Genomic DNA, 24865 nt, shown 5'->3' on the forward strand with positions numbered 1-24865 from the left:
AAGAAAGAAATTCTGACTGAATAATAATATTTAGCGGTAATTATCAAGCAGACGACTAAACAATAGATAAAAGTCTTTTTCCATATTACCATTTATTTTCCTTTAACTGAACTATATACTTTGACAACACAATAATTTCCTAAATAAAAACATAATAAAATTATTTATTTTCTGTCTTTACAATGAAGCATTACTCAGCTAGAATTTTTGGAAGGAATATTGGTACTAAATCAGTATGTTTCTAGCAAGTATTCGCTTATGTATGTGATTTACTCGTAAACTTCATTGATTATGTGGCATTCTTCTGTAAGTCGTAGAAATTTTGTGTTAATAAAACAATGTGTTTATACAAAGTGTGACTCAAACCTAAGGGTCTTCTGCTTCTGATAGCCTTCCTTTAGTTAATTTATAGGCGAAGGGATCTGTGCTATTTTAGGTAAAATAGCAAGACTGTAATTAAGGTAAGGAATCCTATAGGATATGGAATCCAGCTATTCCTAGCAAAAGAACCATAAGAAAAATGTGTATAAATGTTGACTGTAGGGTTTTTGGAAGTCTGCGAAATGATTAAGATTAATTTCTGAGTTAGAAACACTTGTGTGATGTTGTAGCTAGCATTAACAGCTCTCTCCCTATGACAATTCTTCCCCTTCGAATAACACCACCTCAGGTGTTGGGCATGTGGATTACCCAAATGAGGACCGCAGGCTTCTACTGCAGCCAGGTGTACCTGAGTTCTGGCCAGTCGGATGTAGGTGGAGGTGACATGTACAGTTTCAGATGTAAGTGTCTTTCAAGGAAACGTGTACCCCGGAAACTTCTATAACACCGCGTGCCAACTAACTGGAATGAAAATAGAAACTTAAAAAAAAGAAAGAAATGGGCCTGCCCTCCGTTTTGCTTTCCCTGTCTCTGGAATGAAACGCATAAAAGTGACCTGAGCACCTGTGTTCGTCTCCAAAATGGAAGCTATCGTTTGAAAGTTGCAGAAGCCCTCATGTTGTCATTTTAAGCAGCGAGCACATACCAGACGTGTGCTGGAAAGAGAAGCAGCCTAACAACTAATCTGATAGACACGAATATCCAGAAGGCAATTTTTGGAAATATACTTCCAGCCCTTAGATGCCTTCATTTAATACCTGCAGTTAGCAAGTGATGATAAGAGAGTTTGCCATCTGATTTTTTTCAAGTATTATTATAATATTCCACTTCATTTCATCATCAAATTATTTTTATCCTCTGGGCACCAAACAGCTGGCTTTAGGGAAAGATAGATAATGATATGTTTTTGAAGGAAAATTAGACTAGTATTTAAAATGTTCTGCATGTTTATCTGTGATACTTTTTTTCTTTTACATTTAGCTGGAAAATTGATGACAAACATTGCTTTTAATCAGAAAATACCTTAGAAGTAAAAAATATTAATCACTAGTGAAGGACAATATGTGGAAAATAATTAGAAATTTCAATTAGATGAGAGCAATGTAGGAAGTTACTTTTGACGACTCTGTAAACGCACACACTGATTTAAATACCTATTCTGAAAGGAGGGATGGGCCATGAAGAGGTAACATGACCATGCTTAAATCCAAAAACCGAAGAGATAATCGGGAAATAAGAAACTTAGAAATCCATTTTGGAAATTACTTTTAATAAATTCAAATACTGTCTACTGAAACACAGTTAACCGTCTATAATAATATCAGAAGTTTCCTCAAACATTCAATTAAATACATGACTTCATAAGATCCTCACCCCAAATATTACCAGTATATGAAAACATTAACTTGGGGGAGGCATTTTAGCTCTTGACATTTCATCTTGAATGTTTTTTAAAATTTCAGGGTATCAGAAAGTCCTCAGGAGACTAGAGAAAATAAGGGTGTTGTTAGAAAGATTAATGTAGAGAAAAGATAGATCTTAGACAAATATTTATTTTATTTATCTGAAAATCCTGTTACTATTTTGAAACAATTAAGCAGTCACTTTATAAACTGGAAGATAGCAGTGGGTTAGACAGGTCCTTTTCTGAGAGAAATATTTAATTGAAATGTCATGTGTTAATTTAAGGGCTCAATCTTAATTCAGTAACTCTGCTTTTTCTATTCCCATGTGGAAAGAAATCTTTTATTTCTTTACCTTTTTTGGGGGGGTTTCTGTATCAGGAAGGCACTTAGAAGAAAAAATGGTACAGTGAGAAGGGTATTTAAGAATGCCCCTTAGCCCTGTCTACACTTTTGTAAATAGTTTCTTCATTAAGTTCTCTTTAAATACTCCTTCTCACTGCACTTTTTCTCATAGACATCAAAAGTAATTATATTAATTAATGAATAAAATTTTACAGTTCATATAAATGTACTTCCCCCCACACATTTAATATTCAAGCACTGGAAACGTTAGGTAACAAAATCAGAGCATTACTTCTAAAAATAGAATAATTTAAAAGGTATATTAAGAGCATTATTCTTTATATAGTCTCCTAAAATTAGTAGAAAATTTGTAATTCAATAAGTTGTCTTTTTTGTGGAAGAAGCATATCTGTTAATTTTCGTGAGTTTTTTTTTCCTTTGGAGTGCACAGTTATCAAACTACACTTAAGATAGCTCCCAAATATAAATATATACTAGCTGAATAAGCATTGCCCAAATATTTGTAAGGAACTTGAAATATATCAATATGTATGTCACAAGTATATATTAAGTATTTGGTATTATCAGCTAAGGCAAGTCACATAGAATGTTTACATAGAAGGTGAGGAAAGACAGAAACTGAAATAGACCTTGAAAGAAGCCAGAAAGCTAAAGGTGCTATCTTATTATAAAAGATAATTTGAATATATATATATATATATATATATATACACACACACATATATATATATTTAAGTAGATAATTTGAATATATATATATTTAAGCAGATAATTTAAATATATATATATATTTAAGCAGAATATGAGGCATTTATTTAGATGATAAAGGAACTAGATGTTAGTTTTTGACATGTTTATTGAGGCGAAAATTAAATGAGGTTATTAAATCAATAATCAAATTTTCTTTGCAAGAAATATTTCTTGAACACCTGTAATAGGTGAGAAAATGCATAATATAATTACCGAAGCTTCAGGGATGAACCATATAGATATAAATCCTTAAACTAATGTAGCTTATATTTCAGTGAGGTATTCAGAAAATAAATAAGCAACCAAAAGTGATAAGAAAAGTAAAATAGATTCAAGTGGGAGAAAATGATTGTAGGAACAGGATTGCTTTATACAAAAATGGTGGGGTAAGGCTTCCAATGTGAAGGGTGTGGTGAGTTTCTGTAGACGAAACAGAGAAGGGAGAGAGGGAATGGTGGCCATTTTAAGGAATGGTAGAGGATGAGCTATTTGAAGGAATAATTCTTTAGAAAACCAAATACAGTCATGAGCAAAACACACCAAGATCTGGCTCAAGATCATGGCAGACAGAAGAGACAAAAAGTATAAAAACCTGTGTGTTTTATAAAAGCAGTGTGTTTAAGAAATGTCAAAAGAACCATTGCAATGAAAGCAGATGCTGAAGTCCTGAAAGTTGAAAACATGGGGTGCATTCTGAATAGCATGTGGAACTCCTGAAGACAGTTGAGTAGATGAGCCACGTGGTCTGATTTTCATTTTGAAAATGCGACTCTGGCTTAAATGTGGACAATGTACATTGGGAGGCAGGGCAACAAGAGCAAAAGTAGAGGCATGAGTAAGAACACTTCTCCATTGTTGCAGAGAAGTCAGCCCTTTAACCTTAAGTGGTTTCCTTGAAACTGAGAAGCCATTTTTCTCTTGATGTTTTCAAGGTTTCCAGTGTGTTTGGCTTTCCTCATCTGTACTATGATGTGCCTGTATGTGGATCTTTTTGTATTTTTCCTCTTTGGAGTTCATTAAGCTTCCTGGATATATAGGTTATTATTTTTCAATACATTTTTAGGAAGTTTTCAGGCATTATTTCTTGAGGTATATTTTCTGATCTTTTCTCTTATTCATCTACTTCTAGAATCCCTATTACACACATGTTCATGTGTTTAGTGACGTCCCACATTTCTCTCTGAGGTTCTGTTCGTTGTTCTTCATTCTTTTCCTCCTCTGTTCCTAGATTTTATAACTCTTATTTGCCTTTAAAATTACTAATTTTTTCTTCTGCCAGTTCAAATCTACTCTGGAGTGAATTTTTCATTCAATTATTTTACTTCTTAGCTTCAGAATTTTCATTTGCTTCTTTTATAATTTCTGCATCCTTATTGATATTCTCCATCAGATGAAACATTTTATTAGACAATCATTTAATTCTTTAAATACAGTTTCCCTTAGGGACGCCTGGCTGGCTCAGTCACCAGAGCGGGCGACCCTTGATCTCAGAGTAGCAAATTTTAGCCCCACATTGGGTGCAGAGATTACTAAGAAAATTAAAAAATGAATGCAGTTTCCTCTAGTTATTTGAATGTGTGTATACTGGCTACTTTAAGTAGCTATTTGAAGTCTTTGTTAAATCTGACATTTTGTAATTTTTCACAAGCAATTTCTATTGCCTCATATTTCCTATCTATGGGTCAGCCTTCCCTATTTTTGGCATGTCATTTTTTGTGTTTCTTCATTTGCTATATTTCCTTAGAACTATTTACTGAGAGTTCAATTGTTTATAAAATATGTTTCAACAGTTTTTCTGAAGATCAAATCTGCCAAGTTCCTATCATTGTCATTTCAGAAGTGGAACCTGAGATTAACCTTGAAGTTGAGGGCTAACCTGTTGCAGTGAATTGTGGCCCTATTTACTGAGAAAGGGATTACTGAGGAAAAGATAAATTTAGCAAGTATGTGAAAATCAACAGTTCTTATCGAGATAAACATTGTCTTTCAGACATTTATAAACAGTTATATAAATGTGGATTTAAAGATAAATATTAATGCACATGTTATAAATTTTGGATTTACATATATTTTATTTAAAGTATATGATCCAGGATGAGAAACTTAGGTGAATGGATGTAAATAGTGAAGGATTTTTCTCAATTCTTTTATTTTTATTTGCCCTGGAGACATTTCATAAAGAATATACGTAAGAGTCATTAGTCTGACCTCTGTGGCATGTAAATATTTTGTAAATATTTAGAGAATAGAAATAAAAAGAGAGAAAGCGGAGACGTGGACTGAAAAAGTATGACCAATGAATTACAAGAAAACCCAGGAGAGTGTGATTTTTCAAATCTTAATCTTCCTGTATCTCTGATAGTGATCTTTTTCTTGAAAATAGTCCTTTACAATTTTTTTTAAATGTATTTGTTTGTGATTAGTTCTCTCAGTTTTTGTTAGTCTGAAAATATCTTCTGGCCTTTGATCTTGGATGATAATTTTGCTAGCCTTAAAATCCTAGGTTTGCGTTTTTATTTTTGTTACTTTTTTCTTATTTCCCCCATTACACTGAAGATATGTTTTACGTGTTGAATTATATCCACTCCCCCCAAAAACAAAATTTCATATAAGAAGTCCTAACCCTAGTTCAAGAATGTGATCTTATTTGATTATTTGGAGATAAAGGTAATCAAGTTAGAATGAATTCATTAGGGTGGACCATCCAATATGACTGATATTCTTATAAAAAGGAGAAATTTGGATACAGAGTATACCTATAGAGGGGGAATGAAATGCATGGAAAAGATGGCCATCTACAAGCCAAGGAGAGAGACTAGAACAGACCTCTCCCTCATTAGCCTCAGAAAGAAGCAACTCTACAACACCTTAATCTCTGACTTCTAGCCACTGGAACTCTAAAGCAATAGCTGCTGTTTTTTCAAGCCACCCAATGTGTGGTGCTTTGGCAGCCCTGAAAAACTAATAAACATTTTCTTGGTCTCTGCCAGTTTTGTATTTAGAGGTGAACATCAGGTTAAATATTATAAATTCCCACTTATTTGGAAACAGACTTGATGATATCGCTTTCATTGGCCAGTAGTACAATAAATGATGTGTTACTTCTAAATGAAAGTTAAAAGACAGCGCTCAGTTCGCCATATCCTTTTCTCTTTTTGCCACCGCTTTGAATGCGCGTGTTAAGGTGGAGCCTTTACCATTTGGGTCCCTGAGTGATTTCTGTGACCATAGCGTCCTGCTGAATCATGCTGGAAGTGAGCATGAACAAGGAACAGACCTTCGCTGGCCTAAGGCACTCTAATTTGAGGGATTGTTTCATTGGATTATAAACTAGATCATTCTCTCTGATACAAGACCCGATTTGGTCATTTTTCTAGAAACCCGAGACTGATGCTTCCTTGGAAATCAGAAATAATGTGTTCCAATGCAAGCAATTCTAAGAATTACATGTAATCATAAAATATGCATCAGCTGTAACAAATCAATAATAATGCAGTTGACTAACTGCCTAAAATGATCATATTATAATAAAAACTGTATTTTATACTAAGATTTCTTAAACTGCTTATCTGGAAGTTTATTGTTTCGTGCTCAATTAACTGCTTTATAACACTAAAAGCGTGTTCCCACTAAATGAAATCCAGAGACAATCTACCTAATGTTAAGGGGGAATATGGAACGTTTTGAATGTAAAAACTATCAATAAGCACGCCTCAAATATTCATACTAAGAAGTGTTAGTAGGTAATATAAATAAATATGCAAGTACTACTCTGTAGCGAAGGTGGTTACTTTTTCACATCATTTTCAAGAATACAGTTCTCTGTCTGGAATGGGTTCTGTGTAAGACCTCTTACATTAGAAAAGTTAATGAAAGTACTGTTACGGTGACTTTCACTATGATATTTAGGTGATAAGTTGTCAAAGTCGGATTTTTTAAAAATTTTTATTTATTTTTGAGAGAGAGAGAGAGAGAGAGAGAGAATCCCAACCAGCCTCTGTGCTGTCAGTGCAGAGCCTGATGGCTGGGTTTGATCTCACTAACCATGAGATCATTACCTGAGCTGAAAGCAAGAGTCAGATGCTTAACTGACTGAGCCACCCAGGTGTCCCAAAAGTTGGATGACTTTGGAAATCGAGAAAAAGTAATCTTGAAATCTGGTATGAAATTTGTACTTAATTGGTACCATGAGACCGCATTATTAGTGAATACATTTGCAAAATTACACTATCGCAACCAAACAAGTTATATTGCATGTAATTTAGAGGGAATTTTCATAAAAATATTATCAGAAAACTGTACCAACTCATTTTTCATCCTTGTGTTGATGTCTAAACATGGATACACATATTAATTATTATTTGAAATAAAATGCATGTTAGAAAGGAAAAGAAATAAAATTTTTAAGCATGTACGTGAAACTACCCTGATAATTGTGTCAAAATGTAGCAGAAGACCAGGTCAAGCTGACAAGAAAGAAAGAAAAATTCTGAGAAGTTACTTGTTCTTATGAGACATATGTTAAAAATTAAAAATAATACACCACAATGGGAATAATTTTAGTTGGGTATTACCAAGAAATGAGTTTTCAAGTCTCATGTTCTACCCCAACTTCCATAAATTATACTGCATCATTTTAGACATTATTAATGTCTGCTGAAAAGTTAGGCAATGAGAGATTACCAGAAGATATTAGGAATTTGTTTTCTCCTTTCTTGTAATATCGACTTAGCAAAAATGTAGTTGTAAGCAGTCTCTTCTCATTACTTAAGTATTCACTGTTTCTGCTCTTATATAATAATTCTATCATATTTATTTCACTGCATGTGACATGCATTTTTGTTTCAATTTTTTCCTTTATATATTAAAAGAAAATGAATGGTCATGATATATAAAAAAATTTAGAGAATATTTCACTCACCAACTTTGTGCTATTCATAGTTTTGAAATGCTGTAATTTTATGTCTGCATACTATACTGAAAAAAAAACAGAATATTTTATGCATATGCTATTCCATTGGTCCTCTTAAACAAAATCACAAGTCAAAGATGTATACTTTCACTTGTCTTAGACAACATAGTCAACAAAAGTGAGATAAAGAGGCATATTTTACCTGATCCTCTCAGAATTCATAGAGGCCAGGTCCAGAAGAAAATACCATAGTAATTTATTAAATGGCTGGTTAGGTAGTCATACAAGTACAATGATAATGATTAATTAATGAACAATATTATTATGATATTGTTATGAATCACCAAAAAGAGGGAAGAATACAAGCATAAAATATTTTATTTACACCATTAAGTGTTGAAATTGTCTAAGTAGAAATTTAGTTTGCTCAATGCAAAGGCTATAAAACAACTTTCCCCAGGATATTATGGTATCCATTTCCACAGCATCATTTTAGAAAGTCCTAGAGCATATTTTTTCCCCTTTTAATTAAGCGCTAATGATTTGTATATTGTGCATGTGTGGTGGGGCAGTGTTTCATAAAGGTGGAACGTTTCTAACTTCTAATTGATAAAGATAATCATGACAGAGAGGGAGAGAGAGAGGGAGAAGGATACATGGAAACCTAAAGAAGTAAACAGAGAAAGAGTTAAGAACAATGAACGGAGAAAATTCAGAGTTTAAGAACTCCTCAACCTGGGTGGGGCGGATGAGTTATTTATTGATTTATATAAATCAGGGCTAGATTTATATTTATATAAATTTTATATAAATATTTAATATATTTATATATTTATATTATATATATTTATATATATATTTTTATATATTTTATATTTATTTATATTTATATAAACCAGGGCTAGACTAGTTTGTCTCATGGGATCCAGCCTTTAAGCAATAGTTTCAGGCATGTCTCTCTGTCCTTCTCATTCTCCTTCTTACCTTCTCCCTGCCCACCTCCCGCCCCCCCCCCATTTTCACTGATTGGCTGAATTCTCAGGCCGACTTTTTCCACATAGGGGTATAGCTAGCCTTAAAAGATTAGTTTATATCATGCTCTGGGTCTGTGATCTGGAAAGAAGATTGTGCCTCTTTTTCAAATCATAAAACAAAATCAGGAGAGTGTTTGGGTCATGTGCTTGTGTATGAATTAATTGTTTTGGTTGAAGAGAACTAAACAACTTCTAGACAGAGAGTCAGCACCCCCCTCCTGCCCCCATAGATTGATCGTGGGGAGCATATTGTCAGTAAAGGAGATTGAGGAGCAGTGGCATAAAAAAGATAGTCCCTCCAACAGTAATCCAGGAATTATCCATTGAAAACATTGTGGCATACATTTTAGGAACTCAGGGGCGCCTGGGTGGCCCAGTCGGTTAAGCGTCCGACTTCGGCTCAGGTCACGATCTCGCGGTCCGTGAGTTCGAGCCCCACGTCCGGCTCTGGGCTGATGGCTCAGAGCCTGGAGCCTGCTTCCGATTCTGTGTCTCCCTCTCTCTCTGCCCCTCCCCCGTTCATGCTCTGTCTCTCTCTGTCTCAAAAATAAATAAACATTAAAAAAAATTTTTAAACATTTTAGGAACTCAGATTGGCAAAAACTACAAAGTCTGATAACACTGAGTGTTGGCAGTGATGTGGAGCTACAGGAACTCTCCTATTCTATTGGTGGGAATGTAAATTGATACAACAGTCTAAAAAGTAACTTTTTATTATCTAGAAAATTTGGAGTACATTCTCTATGATCCAGCCATTTCACACCAACGCAAAAGCTCTGGAATTGCTTGGGTATAGAAGGAGACTTGTAGGAAAATTTTTATAGCGTCCTTGTTACTGATTCAGATATTCTAGAAGCCTATAAGATCACCAGTGGAAAGTAGATCCCTAACTGGGATATCCATATAATAGACTATAGCGGTGAAGGTGAATAAACCAGAACCACATGTATCGAAAGAGATGAATCTCACAAGCCTAATACTGTGTGAAAAAGCCTAGTCACTGAAAAATAGAAGTAATATAAAGCTGTGTGTTTGTGTATGCATTTATGTGTGTGTGTGTGTGTGTGTGTGTGTGTGCATTGCAAAACATGCAAAACTGAGAGAAATGTTTTAAGGATATATACATTAAGTAAAAATGAAAGTGGTGAGAACTCATTTCCGAATAATGCTGACATGCAGAGTTCCCGTAGGATGAAGGTACATGTGATTAAGAAAAGATGATGCTACTGTTGGTGGGAATGCAAATTGGTGCAGCCACTCTGGAAAGCAGTGTGGAGGTTCCTCAAAAAATTAAAAATAGATCTACCCTATGACCCAGCAATAGCACTGCTAGGAATTTACCCAAGGGATACAGGAGTGCTGATGCATAGGGGCACTTGTACCCCAATGTTTCTAGCAGCACTTTCAATAATAGCTAAATTATGCAAAGAGCCTAAATGTCCATCAACTGATGAATGGATAAAGAAATTGTGGTTTATATACACAATGGAATACTACTTGGCAGTGAAAAAGAATGAAATATGGCCTTTTGTAGCAACGTGGATAGAACTTGAGAGAGTTATGCTAAGTGAAATAAGTCATACAGAGAAAGGACAGATACCGTATGTTTTCACTCTTATGTAGATCCTGTGAAACTTAACAGAAGACCAAAAAAAAAAAAAAAAAAACAAAAGATGATGCTAAAGGCTTCACTTCACTAGCTATTTCTCTAACCACATGGTGGGAAATATTATGTATGCAAGTTTTATATGTATGAGGTTTTCATAACTTTTTTAAAAAGAAAGATTGAGTTTCTCAGGATTCACATAAGAAATGAAAACATAACAGAAGACCATGGGGGAGGGGAAGAAAAAAAAAGAGGTTAGAGAGAGAGGAAGCCAAAACATAAGAGACTCTTAAAACCTGAGGATAAACTGGGAGGTGGGAGGGAGAGGAGGGTGGGTGATGGGTATTGAGGAGGGCATCTGTTGGGATGAGCACTGGGTGTTGTATGGAAACCAATTTGACAATGAATTTCATATTTGCAAATTAATTAATTAATTAATTAAATAAAAGGAAGATGGAGAATAATAGTATGAGGTCATGGCTATGGTATAGATGGGTGAAGGAGTGATAAACAAGGCATAAAAATACAGAGTGTGGAAAGGAGTGGAATGCACTTCAGTTCAAAAACAAACATTTTTTAAAGGGTTTTTATTCAAATCCCAGATAGTTAACATACAATGTAATATTAATTTCAGGTGTACGGTATAGTGATTCGACAATTCTATACATCACGTGGTGCTCACCATGACAGTGCACTCCTTAGTCACCTATTTCACCCATCCCCACCCCCAACGTCCCCTCTGGTAACCACCAGTTTATACTCTATAGTCAAGAGTCTGTTTCTTGGTTTGCAGCCCCCAACCATCCCTCTCTCTCTTCCCCTTTGCTCCTTTGTTTTGTAAAAAACAAACTTTTATTGAGGAATTACTGTATACAAGGCACTGGTCTAGATACAGGATGGTAGGAAGCCCCAGGTAGGGATACAAGGGTGAATGCAACCTCAGGGTTCATATAACTACCTTATTTGCCAGAGAAACAATGGTTATTCCAATTCTGAAACAGAAATCAGTTCCTATGGTTGGGGGCTAGGTTGAAGGGCGCGAGGAGACGGGTGGTGTGCTAATCTCAGACAGGATCCAATGTAGATTGCAATTGCCAAAGGCCCTGGAGCCCTTGTTCCGAGATCAGCCTCCCACCCTGGCCCCTATGATCTTTCCCTCATTCTGCTTCTTCTCCTTCTCCCCCCAAGTACACTCATAGTACACTTTCTGCAGGCGAGTTTCTAATGACATACATTGTATAGAGTAAAATATAGTGCTCATTTATATTTATACTTCATGAAAGCAGTTTCTTTTGTTTTGTTTCAGCCTTTTTTTTTTTTTTTTTTTTTGGCCCATGATAATTCTAAAACAGGAATTTGAGAACTCTGGATTTAGTTGACTGTATTGACTCTTGCTTTTGTTTTTCTTGTGGGAATTTCTAATCTTTTAATTATACTCTTCTTCAAGACCTTGAAAATATTGGCAACACATAAAATCAGCGTTATATAGGAAGAAAGATCCATCATGATATGCTTGAGGAAAACACACCAGAGATAATTAGATATATCCATTTTTATCTTTGCCTTGTTTTCTTTAAATTAGGACTAACTAGTACCAAGAGGCCCTATGGAAATATATTGTTTGAGCTCCTGTAGAGGTTTTTATTGGAGAAAATTTTCTAATTCGTGTGTTTGACTGATTTAATATAGAAAACGCAAAAACAGTAGATAAATTACTGGAGCCTCTCTATTTGTCAGCAAATATGCCTTTGGCTGCTGACTATGTCTTAAGAAATGTGAATGTTCCAAAAAGGCAATAGAGCCATCTCTGAGGAGAGCAAGAAATTAGCTTTGCTGTTACTTTTCTTTATTTGCTTTTAAAGAATATATACAGAACGTTAAGTGAACTAGAGAAAATATTTGGAAATATATTTAATACTTCAGTCCTTTTGTGGAATCTATTTTGCTTACATGGTTTCTCCCTTTTTCCTGCTAATTCTCTTTACTTATTTTTTTTTTATTTTTTTTAACATTTATTTATTTTTGAGACAGAGAGAGACAGAGCATGAACGGGGGAGGGGCAGAGAGAGAGGGAGACACAGAATCGGAAGCAGGCTCCAGGCTCTGAGCGGTCAGCACAGAGCCCGACGCGGGGCTCGAACTCATGGACCGCGAGATTGTGACCTGAGCTGAAGTTGGACGCTCAGCTGACTGAGCCACCCAGGCGCCCCTTCTCTTTACTTATTTTATCCCTGACTGTTCTTTGTTTGATTTTGCAGTTGCTAACAGAAACTTCCTCATCTGTTCTTAAGGAAACATTTAGTCTTGAGACTTTAGTTAGCAAGTTAGTGTTTAAGGTGACTAGTAAAATATAGAACTGTCTGGATCATCCCATGCCACATGACCTATTTGCTAAGGAATCAGAGCTCCTTATCCAGAGTCATTCAGGCATATTGCTTTCCTGCAACTCGAGAAGCTTTGATGGTTGGGAAGAAAATGGAACGGAGCATTTACCTAGCTCCTCTGAACAACTGGATCCGAGTTGACCTAGCCTCACAAATATGTGAAGCCAGGAATGTGGAAAACAGAGTAAGACAACGCAAAACATGTTATGATATAATAAATTCAGCTTCATCTCGCCTAATAAATTAACTTGAAACATAAATATTCACAGTGATGCACTATGTGTCTAATTGCATGCATTACTGTCTGTTATTTGTAGAAAAGGAAAGCAATGTACAACAGCACAATATATTCAAAATTGTTTTCTGATTTAAAATATTTACTGTCAAGTATTGCTAATTGCTTGCAAATATGCCTTCTGAAATGTTAGTAATATGTTGAATAAAATGTAGTCTGCAGTATTAATTTATATGTCTATTTTTAGTTGAATGATTTTGCATGCATTTATTTATGGCCTAGATGCATTTTTTAATTCCAGGTGTGCATATATTTTCTTACTAGCTTATTGCTTTTGCTTATTTAAATTTATTGAATTAAGATTTCAACTCACTTTGCCATATCCAGATTCTCCACGTGTATTTCTACTAGTTTATGTGACACTCAATATAGCATGCTTATGTTAATAAAGTATCTTACATTTAATGACATCAAATGTTATGCCAAGAAAAGTCTTATCAACTTGTGTCTATATGAGGCACGTGTATGTATGTGTGTGTAAAATATATATTATATACATATAGTGATATAAATCACTTCAATGTCATTAAAATCACTGATGTATTTTGTGGATCAATTCACCCAATAATTAAGCATATTTGAAGAAAGCAATGTAATATACATGTTAAGGTTTTATGTGTATAATATCTAGAATATCTTTCAGGCAGTTCGGATTTAGGTTATGTCTGAGTGCCTTGAAGACAGATTGAGACACAGAGGCCTCAAAACTTAGAAGTCACATTTATCAACCCATCCAGCCCCAAGCACGCTTTTTTGAACATCACCCAGTTGGGTTACTATGGTTTAAAGATTAAAAGCACAATACAGGAAGGTTAGACCATGATTAGAAGAAGACACACTCCACTGAATACAGGCTGCTAAATAATGTTTGCCAGATCAAAGGCAAAGACTGTTATCAAGGACAATAGGTCTCCCGTGGTTCCAATATTACCATTAAATTTCATTTAAAAAAGTGCTTTGCTTAAAAAATATATATATAACAGACATTGAAATACAATTCATGCTGTTTGGGTCTTGACATACTGCAAGGTTAACATCAGTTTTATCTTACTTAGCATTGTCATAAAAAGTTGAAGCTTTTTAAAATTTCTATGTGGACCTGAAAACATGTAGGTAGTTTCTTATATTAAAAGAAAAATATACATCTTGTTTTCAGAGAAATTATCCCACAAGTCATCAGGGTTTGTAATTAATGTTCTCCTCTTATTAGGTGCCCCTCAGAAGCTATGGTGGTGGGAAGGTATAAGATACTAAAGCCCATGGGCTAGGACTGGCAACAAGGCCGAGGTGGGGCTGAGGGCCAAGGAAAGGGAAAGAAAGTTTACGTCTGGTATTCATTCACCTATCCAACTTCCTACCCTAAGCACCTCTAGAAATCAGACCCAAGTTTAAATTTGGAGGATATTTTGGAATACGAAGATGATCTCATGTTTTGAATTCCGGGGGGTTGCATATCAAACAAATTATGGTAAAACATTGTCTTAGTCTGTTTGGGCTGCTATAACAAAAACCCATAGAGTGGGTGGTTTAAACAACAGACAGTTGCTTCTCACAGTATTCCAGGCTAGGAATTCCAACAGCAAGTCACTAGCATAGCCAGCATCTGGTGAGAGGCTGCTTCCTGGTCTGCAGATACCAGCTACTCACCGCGTCCACACTCAGCAGACTGCAGACAGAGAAAAGGCAAACTTTGTATGGCCACTAATCTTATTCCTGAGGGCTCCACCGTCATGACCTAATTACCTCTCATAGATGGCCTTTGAGGTAGAAGTTGGCCTAATACTATCTCATTGTGGGCTTGGATGTCAACAGAAGAATTTTGGGCAGACACAAACAAGCAGTCCGTAGTATATGGAAAGCAAATGAAAAGAGGTATGAGCAAACGTGATGTGCCTAGGTCCGTGATTGGGCTGGGTTGTATCTGACAAGAGTTTCTGATGTAGATAGCAGAGGAGAGATACTCCGGATCTTACAGGAGGGGAAGGTATATCATATGCCAAATGTGTTATGCCAAAAGAAAAAAATAGATATTATGGAAATAGCAATTCCTCACCCTCTGACCAGTTTGATCCTCTTTTTGAAGCCCTTCAGACTTACAAATTGATCATGTATTCCAAATATGGAAGCTGCCTTCGTGGTTTGTAGATGGATTAATATGCAAAATTGCCCAGTATCAGAAACAGATTTCCAATACTATGATGTAACTATATTTAATACTATATTTTAATCAATCAAGAAAACTCTTGATGAGAAAATACATTGGGGAGCACTAAAAACATATATGTGTGTGTGTATATATATGCATATATGTATTTATATTTGCAAGATTAACTATAAAATGCATTCACATTCAGTGACAGTAAAGGGTGAACAAAGTTCAATATTAAAATCTGTGAAATGTAGAGTAGCTAACGGTTCACAACTGAGTAATGCTTTACAAGTACCTTGCCATGTAGCAAGTGCAGGCACTATTGTCTGCTTGCAGAGAGAACAGGCGAGTAATTCAGTCCATAAGTATTTATTGAGCAACCGGCATGTGCCAGGTATAATGCCGCGTGTTCAGGCTACAACCAAGAACAAAGTAGACATCATCCCTCCTTGTGCATATGTAAAGGTTTTGGGTTTGTTTGGGTTTGTTGTTGTTGTTGTTTTGTTTTTTAGTTAGCTAAGGCTACAAACCTTGTTAGGTTTGTACCTTGTTAGGACTATGCAAGCATTTAGAGGTCAGATGTATGCCCAGCCATCCTAGCCCAGCAAACCCGACCAAATTAGAGAGCCTACTGGAAGGGAAAACAATTTCAAAATATTAATTCAGGTATAAAATGTACTGCAGAGACAAGAAAAAAACCCTAATATATCTATTTCTCCTCTTTTTTTCTAAAAAAAATACATGTTAATGGTTTCCTACATGCCAGTTTCATTTTTAAACCTTTCCTCTGACCATAGGAGCTGACGCTGTGGAAGCTCAGTGTAAGAGATTTGAAGTGAGAGCGAGTGAAGATGGCAGGGTGCTGTTCTCTGCAGATGAAGATGAGATTACCATTGGGGCTGAAAAGCTGAAAGTTACAGGTACTGTAGCTTGAGGTCTTGGAACATTGTTTACTTCTTGAAAGAACATGCAACTGAACAAGAGCTACGTCATAAGATGTACGATTCCCATGCCTCACATTGAGTTCGCATCATAACATGATCTCCCACCGTTTGATTTTCCAGTAGTCTTCAACTAGAAGGCACTGGTTGTGGTGCCAGAAGACAAGTAAACATTGGCCTCAGTGACATAGAAGTACAGCTGCACGTCCTAGGCGTCCTAGGTGGATGGAATAGGATAGGCAGAGCAAAGTGGGTCAGGATAGTGGAAGACAGCCTAGAATTCAGACACTGAGAAAAGCTAACTAAAGGTGATAGATATATAAGATTCAGAGGTATTATTTAAAAGTGAAAGACATGCAAAGAAGACCTAAAATGCAAATATCAATGGTAGACTGAAGTAGGGGAAAGGTTATGAGTAAACTAAATTCTTTTCTTTAGATCTTGTAATTACTCTCAAAAGCACCAAGAAATAATGTTATCCACATATTATTTAGAAGTTATTAAAGTCATTATTCTAATGTTAGGGCTATTAAAGTCAATCACCAACCGAAATTAAAAAGCAAACAAAACCAGAAATCAAAATTAAAAGCAAAGCTGGGAGTGAGGAAGGATTTTATGAAGACTGTTTTAAGCATAATCTTTTTGAATCACTTGATTTGCCATCATAATTTGTATTGTTTTGATAACTTATTTAAGAAATACCCAAAGAGGCCTACATTTAAAAAAATCAGATAAGTTGGCCTAGTGTTTCCCAAATTTGAGTTTGGGAATAGCTCGTGGGATATCTGTCCTATTTAGGTCCTACTGAGCCCTGTGGGCCATGTGAGAACACTTAGCATGGGAATTGGTCTCTGCTCTCAGGCTGTTTGGGTTGAATCCTGCCTCTACCGTTCAAAATTGAAATAAACTCCATGCCTCCCATTTTCCTTCATCTAAGTGACTGAAATGATAATGATAACTTTAGTGGTCAAATTACACCGGTGTATGTGTGCACACTTATGTGTACTTATAGGTGTTTAGAATATCTTAGCACATAATGAAGATATTGTATAGGTTAGCGTGTTCTATTTATCAATAAAGACAATATTAATATTGTTAATGTTGCAGGCATGAGGGCTTGTGTGTATTGCAAGAAAGGTATACTATTAAATGGCACTGAAATTCAACAAAAAGATAGTTTAATGGGGATCTTCACTGGGCCTCCATGGCCTGGGTCACATCCTGCCACCACCCACCCGTTCCGTCTCCCAAAGCGTCCTTTCTCTCGTGGGATGTTCCACTTAGCTGGAGCCTGCGCCATCGGGTTGGTGTTTGGAGTATTCCCCAAATTGCCCAAATGCCTCCTCTCCTTTTCTTTCTTCAGACTGCTTGGAGAGGTCAGGAAAAGAAGCCCCCACCACAGGAAAAAATTGACCTTCCTAAGCCCTGAGTGTGGGGGGTGGTGCGTGGAGGGGGAGCAGGGAACAAAACACGAAGCACGAGCGTTTTGATTGGCACAGAGCACAGACAAATAGGACAGGACATTGACTTTAGGGCCCTCAGTGCTAACATTTGAGTTGCTGGTTGGTGGGAAAGTGGGAAGACGGGGTAGAAACACACTCAGGGGGATCAAGTAGATGTGATTTCAGTATGTAACACTCTTTGAACGTTGCTAGTGCCTACTGGTTATCAGCTTTAATCTTGGGATAGCTTTTAGGCCATGTCACACTCACCTAAAAATTATCTTATCCATATTCAGATATTCCCATGGAGTACTTTGCATTTGTAAGTGACAGGAAGTTCTGGAGCTTTTGACAGCTTTTATGAACTCATGGAATTTTAACTTTCTCTGATCTTTGTGCTAACTTGACTTGTCTCATAACAGTTGCTATGAAATGCTGTCTTCACAAAATTTGACTCATTAACTAGTTTTTAAATTTTTCTTTGAGGTACATGGGTACTCACCTTTATTTTCCTCTTTTTCTTGGTAGGCTGGCTGTCATCCTTGGATTAAGTGGAATTATTAAGTTAGTAAATTAGAAAGTCAGTGGAGAAAGTGCTCCCTGAAAAATCGAAGTTTTTCTGCTTGTCAATTAACTGCTTTCAGATAGTCAGCTCTGCTGATTTAATCTCTCTCTTTCTCTCTCTCTCTGTCTCTCTTTCTCCCCCGCCCTGCGCACCATATATATGTGAATGTATGCATGTGATGGAATATATGGCATGTAGATATATGTGGATGTATAGATGGATAAATACATATGTCTCATTCTGGCTTTCTTTTTCCATTTCCTTCTGTCTCAAACATATATACATCACTTTGAGTTTATTCTTTGAACTATTTGTGATTGATTTTTATTATTCAGTTATTTCAGAAAATGAATCAGTGTTATAGTGGAGGTCTGTATCATGTATTCCAGAAGATCCTAAATAATAAAATAATATAATTTTGAGGTCATGACTGAAGAATCCAGGCAGAAATTTCTGTAAGGGTTTGAAGGATAACACTTAAGATGAGGGAATGAGTGTGCCTGTAACAAGTAACCCCAATTTCTAACCTAATGTCGATATAGAAGAAGCTCCCCCTTATTAACAAAGAAATGGTAAGTTGAGGAGTATTTTCATTTGATTGGAATCCACCCCCCACCCCGCCTCCCCAGGAAGCAGTCACATTTCTGTTTCCTCCCAGAAGAGCCCACACACCCACAGACACAAACATACACACATTCACACACCCTCTCAAATTCCTGCTAGGTCCTTTCTCCCTTACCAGAATATTGAATATTCACTTTACAGTGGCTTTATTCGTTGCTGCGATACTTCTAAAATAAAGGAAAACAGAGATATCAAAGGCAAATATAACTTAGAGTTTCATATACTTAGAGGGGAAAATCGTGCATAGTGCAGCATACAATTTAAAGGCACAGGGATTGATTAGAAACTCATATCCTTTAAAGCAGTGCTTGACTCATTTGACAAATAACACTACAAAGAGACACTGACTCCAGGGTGCTTCATATAAATTAGGTAGCTGTGCTGACAAGACTTCAAAGTTCCATGTGACAAGAGATCTGTGTGAGGTTGATTCCAGAATTTTAAATTTGTGGCACAAAATTTTCTACTTAAGCAATATCCGTTGGAATTACAATTGATTCTTTCTGGCTTCATACTTTATGAGCAGTGGCATTTCATACATGGACTTCTCTTTCAGGATGACAGAAATGGATGAATTTATTTAGACAACGTGTCTATATACCTGAGGCAAAATCACTTAAGACTGAAATTATTCACAGATCTAGTGTAACTCAGGATATTTACATTTACTCTACTTAGAAAGTAGCAGGAATTTACCTCAGACATTCAAAGACTCCTAGGGTGCAGGGGGATAGAATAAAATCGCCAGTGGTTACCTGAAGAAGGAACATGCCTCATTACCCCATCACCCTGATAAACAACCATGTGCTTAAAATTTGGAATTGTTTATTCTTGATACCGAATGACTTGCCCCGGAATAGCTTGCCTAAATGTTAATAGGAAGATGCTTCTATGACCTTAATATGCCCTCTCTACATCACTAAATATATTGGAGTGTTACACTTTAGACCACATGTGCATACTTGAAAACTTCATTTTCATTTAGCGTTCCCTAACATTGCTCAAACATCTTACTTACTGCAATTATCTTTTGAGACCAGGTAAACAAATAAAAAATATAAACCTTTACACTTAGAAGACTCTTAAATTTAGGGCTTTCAGGTAGAATCAATCACCTGCAATTTGCACGTTCATTGGTATTCCAAGTAGTATATTAACTTAGAAAACAAAGTGCAAGTGTATGTCCTTTGACTTTTGAAAGTGAAAACTTTAGCTGCATGGAATACCTTCGCGTTAAATTAAATGCTGTTAGTTGGATTTAGACCTCTCCGTTTGGTTTATGAGAGAAAAGTGGACAATAGCTAAATGTATAAGGAGAAAGGATATCTCATTTTTTTCAGGCAGTAGAAATTAAAACTGGCAATCTGAAAGAATAGTGGATCCCATCCCAGAATCCACCCTGTGCCCTAATGTTTGCTTGAAAAGCCAAGAATATATCGTTCCTTTGTCCCTGTTCTAACTGAATGGTTGGACAGATAGACAAGCTCGAATGCTTGTTTGATGACAGAAGAAAGGGTTTTCTGAAGAGCAGTCTTTTAGATTCAACACCATGTTTCAGGGTGGTAATCAATATTTTCTGGTTTGTTTTTATTAGTCTTCTACATCCTTGTTCTTGTCTGTTAAATTGGCACGCTGTGAGGAGGTCAACCTTGGAATCAAGCTTTCTATTAGGGAGGACCATTGTTCCCCAAGTTGTCCAAATGCCAAGAGTGTGGTAACACACAGCCAGCAGGATGGAGCTGCGTGGTTTGAATAGCACCAGAAGGAACGTGATTAGACCGGGTGCTGAGAAACGTAATGTTCAATTTTCTCAGGTGTGGCATTTCAAGTCTGTGGACTTGGGTAAGTCACTCAACTCCGTTTTCAAATTGCCTTTTAAAGACCCCGAGGATACAGATTTTAGAGACGCTAAAGATGAGTACCATTCTATTTCCGCCCCCCCTCCCCGATCTTCAGGTGACAAAGGATTACAGGTTTCAAGGTATATAAATAATGAACCATGCCATCCTCAAACAATAAGCCCTGAGCACCTTACTGACAGTCCTTTCCCTGACTTATTTTATTTTTCCAAGCTGTCATTTAAATGTCTCCTACTTTAAAGGAAAACTTATTGAAAATATAATTGTGTAATAGAAATCTTAAGAAAGTTATAAAAGAGGACAACTCCTTTATAAATAAGGTCAGAGGGTGGGGGGCCTGAATCAACATCTTTGTGTATTGGTTTTACATTTTCCCACTGATATTTAGATTTCTTCCCATAGCTATGCGTCTTAAATCCACAAAATATCCCAAAGATATAATTTATCCTGCCACTGTGTAAATGACTAGTCTGGTTTCTTATATATTGTGATGACATTCTAAAAATACATTACTTATAGAATATGGTCTACTAGAATTGCCTGCAGTTTCATTGTTTCTTTGCTGGCTGTCAATCAGGAGCGGGTATTTGCTTCTGAAGGTGACCCATATTCCTCCTCACGCTTTCCAAGCATCTTGCCTCTAAGAACACTGGGTGAGTCCCTCTCATGATTCAAATCCCTCTGACTTTCCCTCCCCTTGAATCTCTCTTATTTCTTCTGCCTACAGCTGGAAAAAGATTATCTGCTTTTCATAGCTCATATGATTGCATTGCCTTATTACATTATCCAGATACCTAGATAATCCAGGATAATCTCCCTATTTTAAGGTCATTGATTAGTAACCCTAATTACATCTGTAGAATCCCTTTGTCATGTAATGTATTCACAGGCTGCACGGTTTAGGATGTGAATATCCTGGGTAGGGGGAGTCCATATTCTGCCTGCCATACTATGCAAATTATTGAAACTCTCTAAGCCTTTTTTTTTCTTTGTATGCTAAATTTTTATTTCACTGTTATGCAGCTGCATAAGTATAAATATTTGTTCAATAAACACTAATTATGGCATCCATACGGAATTTCTTAGGGAAAATAAGACTGCAGATACTTTCTTGCCTTATTGCACACGTTCTAACAAACTTTTCAGCTGTTGTAAATTTATGGCTGGGAGTACTACCAAGGAGCACCTTTTACAATCCCAGGAGACTGACCAAATAGAACACAGGAGAATTTCTACTAGCTCACTGGATAGGTTTACCACAACAAATGAATGACATGAATGTAACCTTAAGTACTCTCTACTCGTCCAAAATGCAAAAACATATTTGGCAAAAATGGTAATAATACTATACAAAACATACATGAACATATTGTTTGGAAACAAGCACAGAGTTGTGCTTTAAAAGAAACTAGACAGTTAAAAAGCGAAGGTTGTAAGTCATGACTTGTTTAGATGTCTGAATGCAGAAAGATTGGGTTATGACAACCTCCACACACAGATATGAATTATAAATGTTAAAATCACTTTTGAATCTCTAGGCCTTTTTTTTTCCATCTTCAAAGGAGCATTATGAGAAACACCCAACCCATAGGATTTGGGTGAAGGTAAAAGACACATATGAAAATCTCTTAAGACCAATCCTGATACAAATTTGGTATTTAATAAATATCACCATGTAAAAATTTTTAAATATCATTACTGTTTTCCTCATTTGCTTACTTTTTAAAAATAAATGCTTACAAAAACTAAAAGACATCAGATAATGGGTGAAGGAAAAAAAGAGTGGTGAAAATACATGAAGTGAAAACTTGTATATTCAATATTAGAAATGGGAAATTGTATACTTTACTGGATTTGTATACATATTTGAAGACTTCTAGACAAAATGCAAAAAGAAGGATAGAAGATAGATAAGTTATATTAGTTATATTCTCAAAATGTTCATTTCTCTCATTTAACAGTGCAGACATAGGCAGGCTCTGTGAAGCATCCAGTGAACAGGTTCCTTAGAAATTACCCATCCAGGGGCATGTGGGTAGCTCAGTCGGTTAAGCTTCCAGCCTCAGCTCAGGTCATGATCTCACAGTTTGTGGGTTTGAGCCCCACATCGGGCTCTGTGCTGACAACTCAGAGCCTGGAGCCTGCTTGGGATTCTGTGTCTCCCTCTCTCTCTGGCCCTTTCCAACTCAAGCTCTGGCTCTGTCTCTCAAAAATAAATAAACATTGGGGAAAAAAAAGAAATTACGCATCTGCAGGCTTCTAGTCCACATTGTTGGCCTTCACCATAAATTTGAGGCTATCATCATCTCTGCATTCCAGCATGGGAGAAGTGAGAAAAAGAGGAAGCAGAAGGAAAATGCTTTTCTAAGAATGTCACAATATTACACCAGCCAAAATTTAGTCATATGCTTATGGGTAACTGCAAGGGTAGCAGAGAAAGATTAGTTCTAATGAGGCTTTGTTCCTTGTTAAAACTTTGGGTGGATACTTCAATTAATAAAGAAATAATGGATTGAGTGAGAAAATGAACCATTTCTCCCACAGGAAGTGATTTAATACTATAGAATTCTGATATGTGACTTCAAAGAGAAAGAAAGAAAAAATGCTAATATATTATCCATTAGACAATATCAGCCTTCAAAATGATCCTTAAATTTGCACTCTTCTTCAATCCACCACAATCTCCCTTATCCTATTTTACCTATTGCAAAAGATTCCCATGCATTTAATTCTGACATATCTATTTTCTAAAAGCCCTTACTATCGTGCCATTCAGTACATCAAGGCCATATCTTCACTCCCTGTTGTAATCTTTATTAAACTGAAACCTCACTTCTAGTATGAAGATTCTTAAAACATTTAGTATGGCATTTTTCTTATTTCTTTCCAACAAACACATTCTAGTTGGATCAATCAACTCACTCAATTTTCCATCTCTCTGCAACTCAGAATACTTGAAGTCAAGGACTGAGTACCAAATAGTTAGAGTGGAAATTTTTACATTTAGGCAGCTCAGAATCTCTAGAGCTGTGTGAAAAGAGTCAAGTCAGATCAATAGAGGAATTCTGACATTGAAGTGCTAAGGAATTCCCAAACATCAAGTCCAGAAGATTAATGGTGAGGTGAATCTGGAGATTGCAATATTGCAGAGCTTGATGGAGACAGAATCTGTGTGGAAACCAAATTAAAAACAAAGCAATTGTGTTGTACTGTATGAAGAGTAGAAACCATCTTTATGGGTGAAAGACCTAAAGTTATAGATGTAGAAACAGAACTGAAGAGGCTGATGGTAGATGAACCGATATTTCTTTTCTTCCTTCCTTCTTTCCCTCCTTTCTTTCTCCCTTCTATACTTCCTTCCTTTCTACCTTCTTACCCTCCTGACTTCCTTTTTTCTCTCCTAACTCCTTTCCTAATTTCCTTCCTTTCTTCCTTTCTTTCCTGGAAGGCAGGCAGCCAAGGACAAAGACAGGTCAGGACAGCAGGAGCCAGCATGTGGAGGGCAAAAAAAACCAGGTCAATAGCATTTGAAGTAATGCAAGAATAGTGTCGGTGTAGCTTGGGAAGGAAGCATGGCAGGGGCAAGGGCACAGGTGAGGGGGCATCAGAGAGGTATAAAGCTCCATCAGGTTTATAAGATTGGATACATGTGGGGGCTTAAGCCAATAGTTAAATATATTGATATCCTCCTATCTAGAGCAGATAGGTTTCTCACTTATTGAGAAGGTTGTAGAACTATGGAAGGAGGAAAACAAGCCAGAATTAGCTCTATGTCATTGGACTGGAAGTACTGATATGAACTCATAGTTTTCAGTACCTAAGGGTAGAGAAAGAAATAGATCTAGATAAGAATATGAAAATGCGTTTTATATATATATATATATATATATATATATATATATATATATATATATATGCATTTCCTAGCACTAGCTGTAGGGATGGCTATGGATTAGTGATCCTAGTAGCATTGAACACAACTAGTTGTCAGATTTTATTTCAAAATAACATTCTCCAATAAAAATAATTAAGGGCTTCTTGGGTAGAAAATGCATGACACTAAAAGCTGGAGCAAGAAAAACAATAAAATGAGAAAGTGCCTTTCATATGCCAGAAAGTAAAGACAATACTCAGTTGAGGTTGGGAACATGTCA

The 24865-nt window shown here is 36.2% G+C and overlaps 1 protein-coding gene across 4 annotated transcripts in view; it reads left to right on the forward strand.

The window, feature by feature from the left end:
• SGCZ (sarcoglycan zeta) overlaps positions 1–24865 on the forward strand; it is a 749844-nt gene that overhangs the window by 663999 nt on the left and 60980 nt on the right. For all 4 annotated transcript variants that reach the window (XM_027077262.2, XM_053216358.1, XM_027077264.2 and 1 more), the window contains exon 5: positions 16078–16200. In XM_027077262.2, coding sequence (XP_026933063.1) covers positions 16078–16200 — 123 coding nt within the window. The remainder of the gene's footprint in view (positions 1–16077; positions 16201–24865) is intronic.

The sequence above is a fragment of the Acinonyx jubatus genome, chromosome B1 (genome assembly GCF_027475565.1).
Source record: "Acinonyx jubatus isolate Ajub_Pintada_27869175 chromosome B1, VMU_Ajub_asm_v1.0, whole genome shotgun sequence".
In the NCBI taxonomy this organism is placed as follows: Eukaryota; Metazoa; Chordata; class Mammalia; order Carnivora; family Felidae; genus Acinonyx; species Acinonyx jubatus.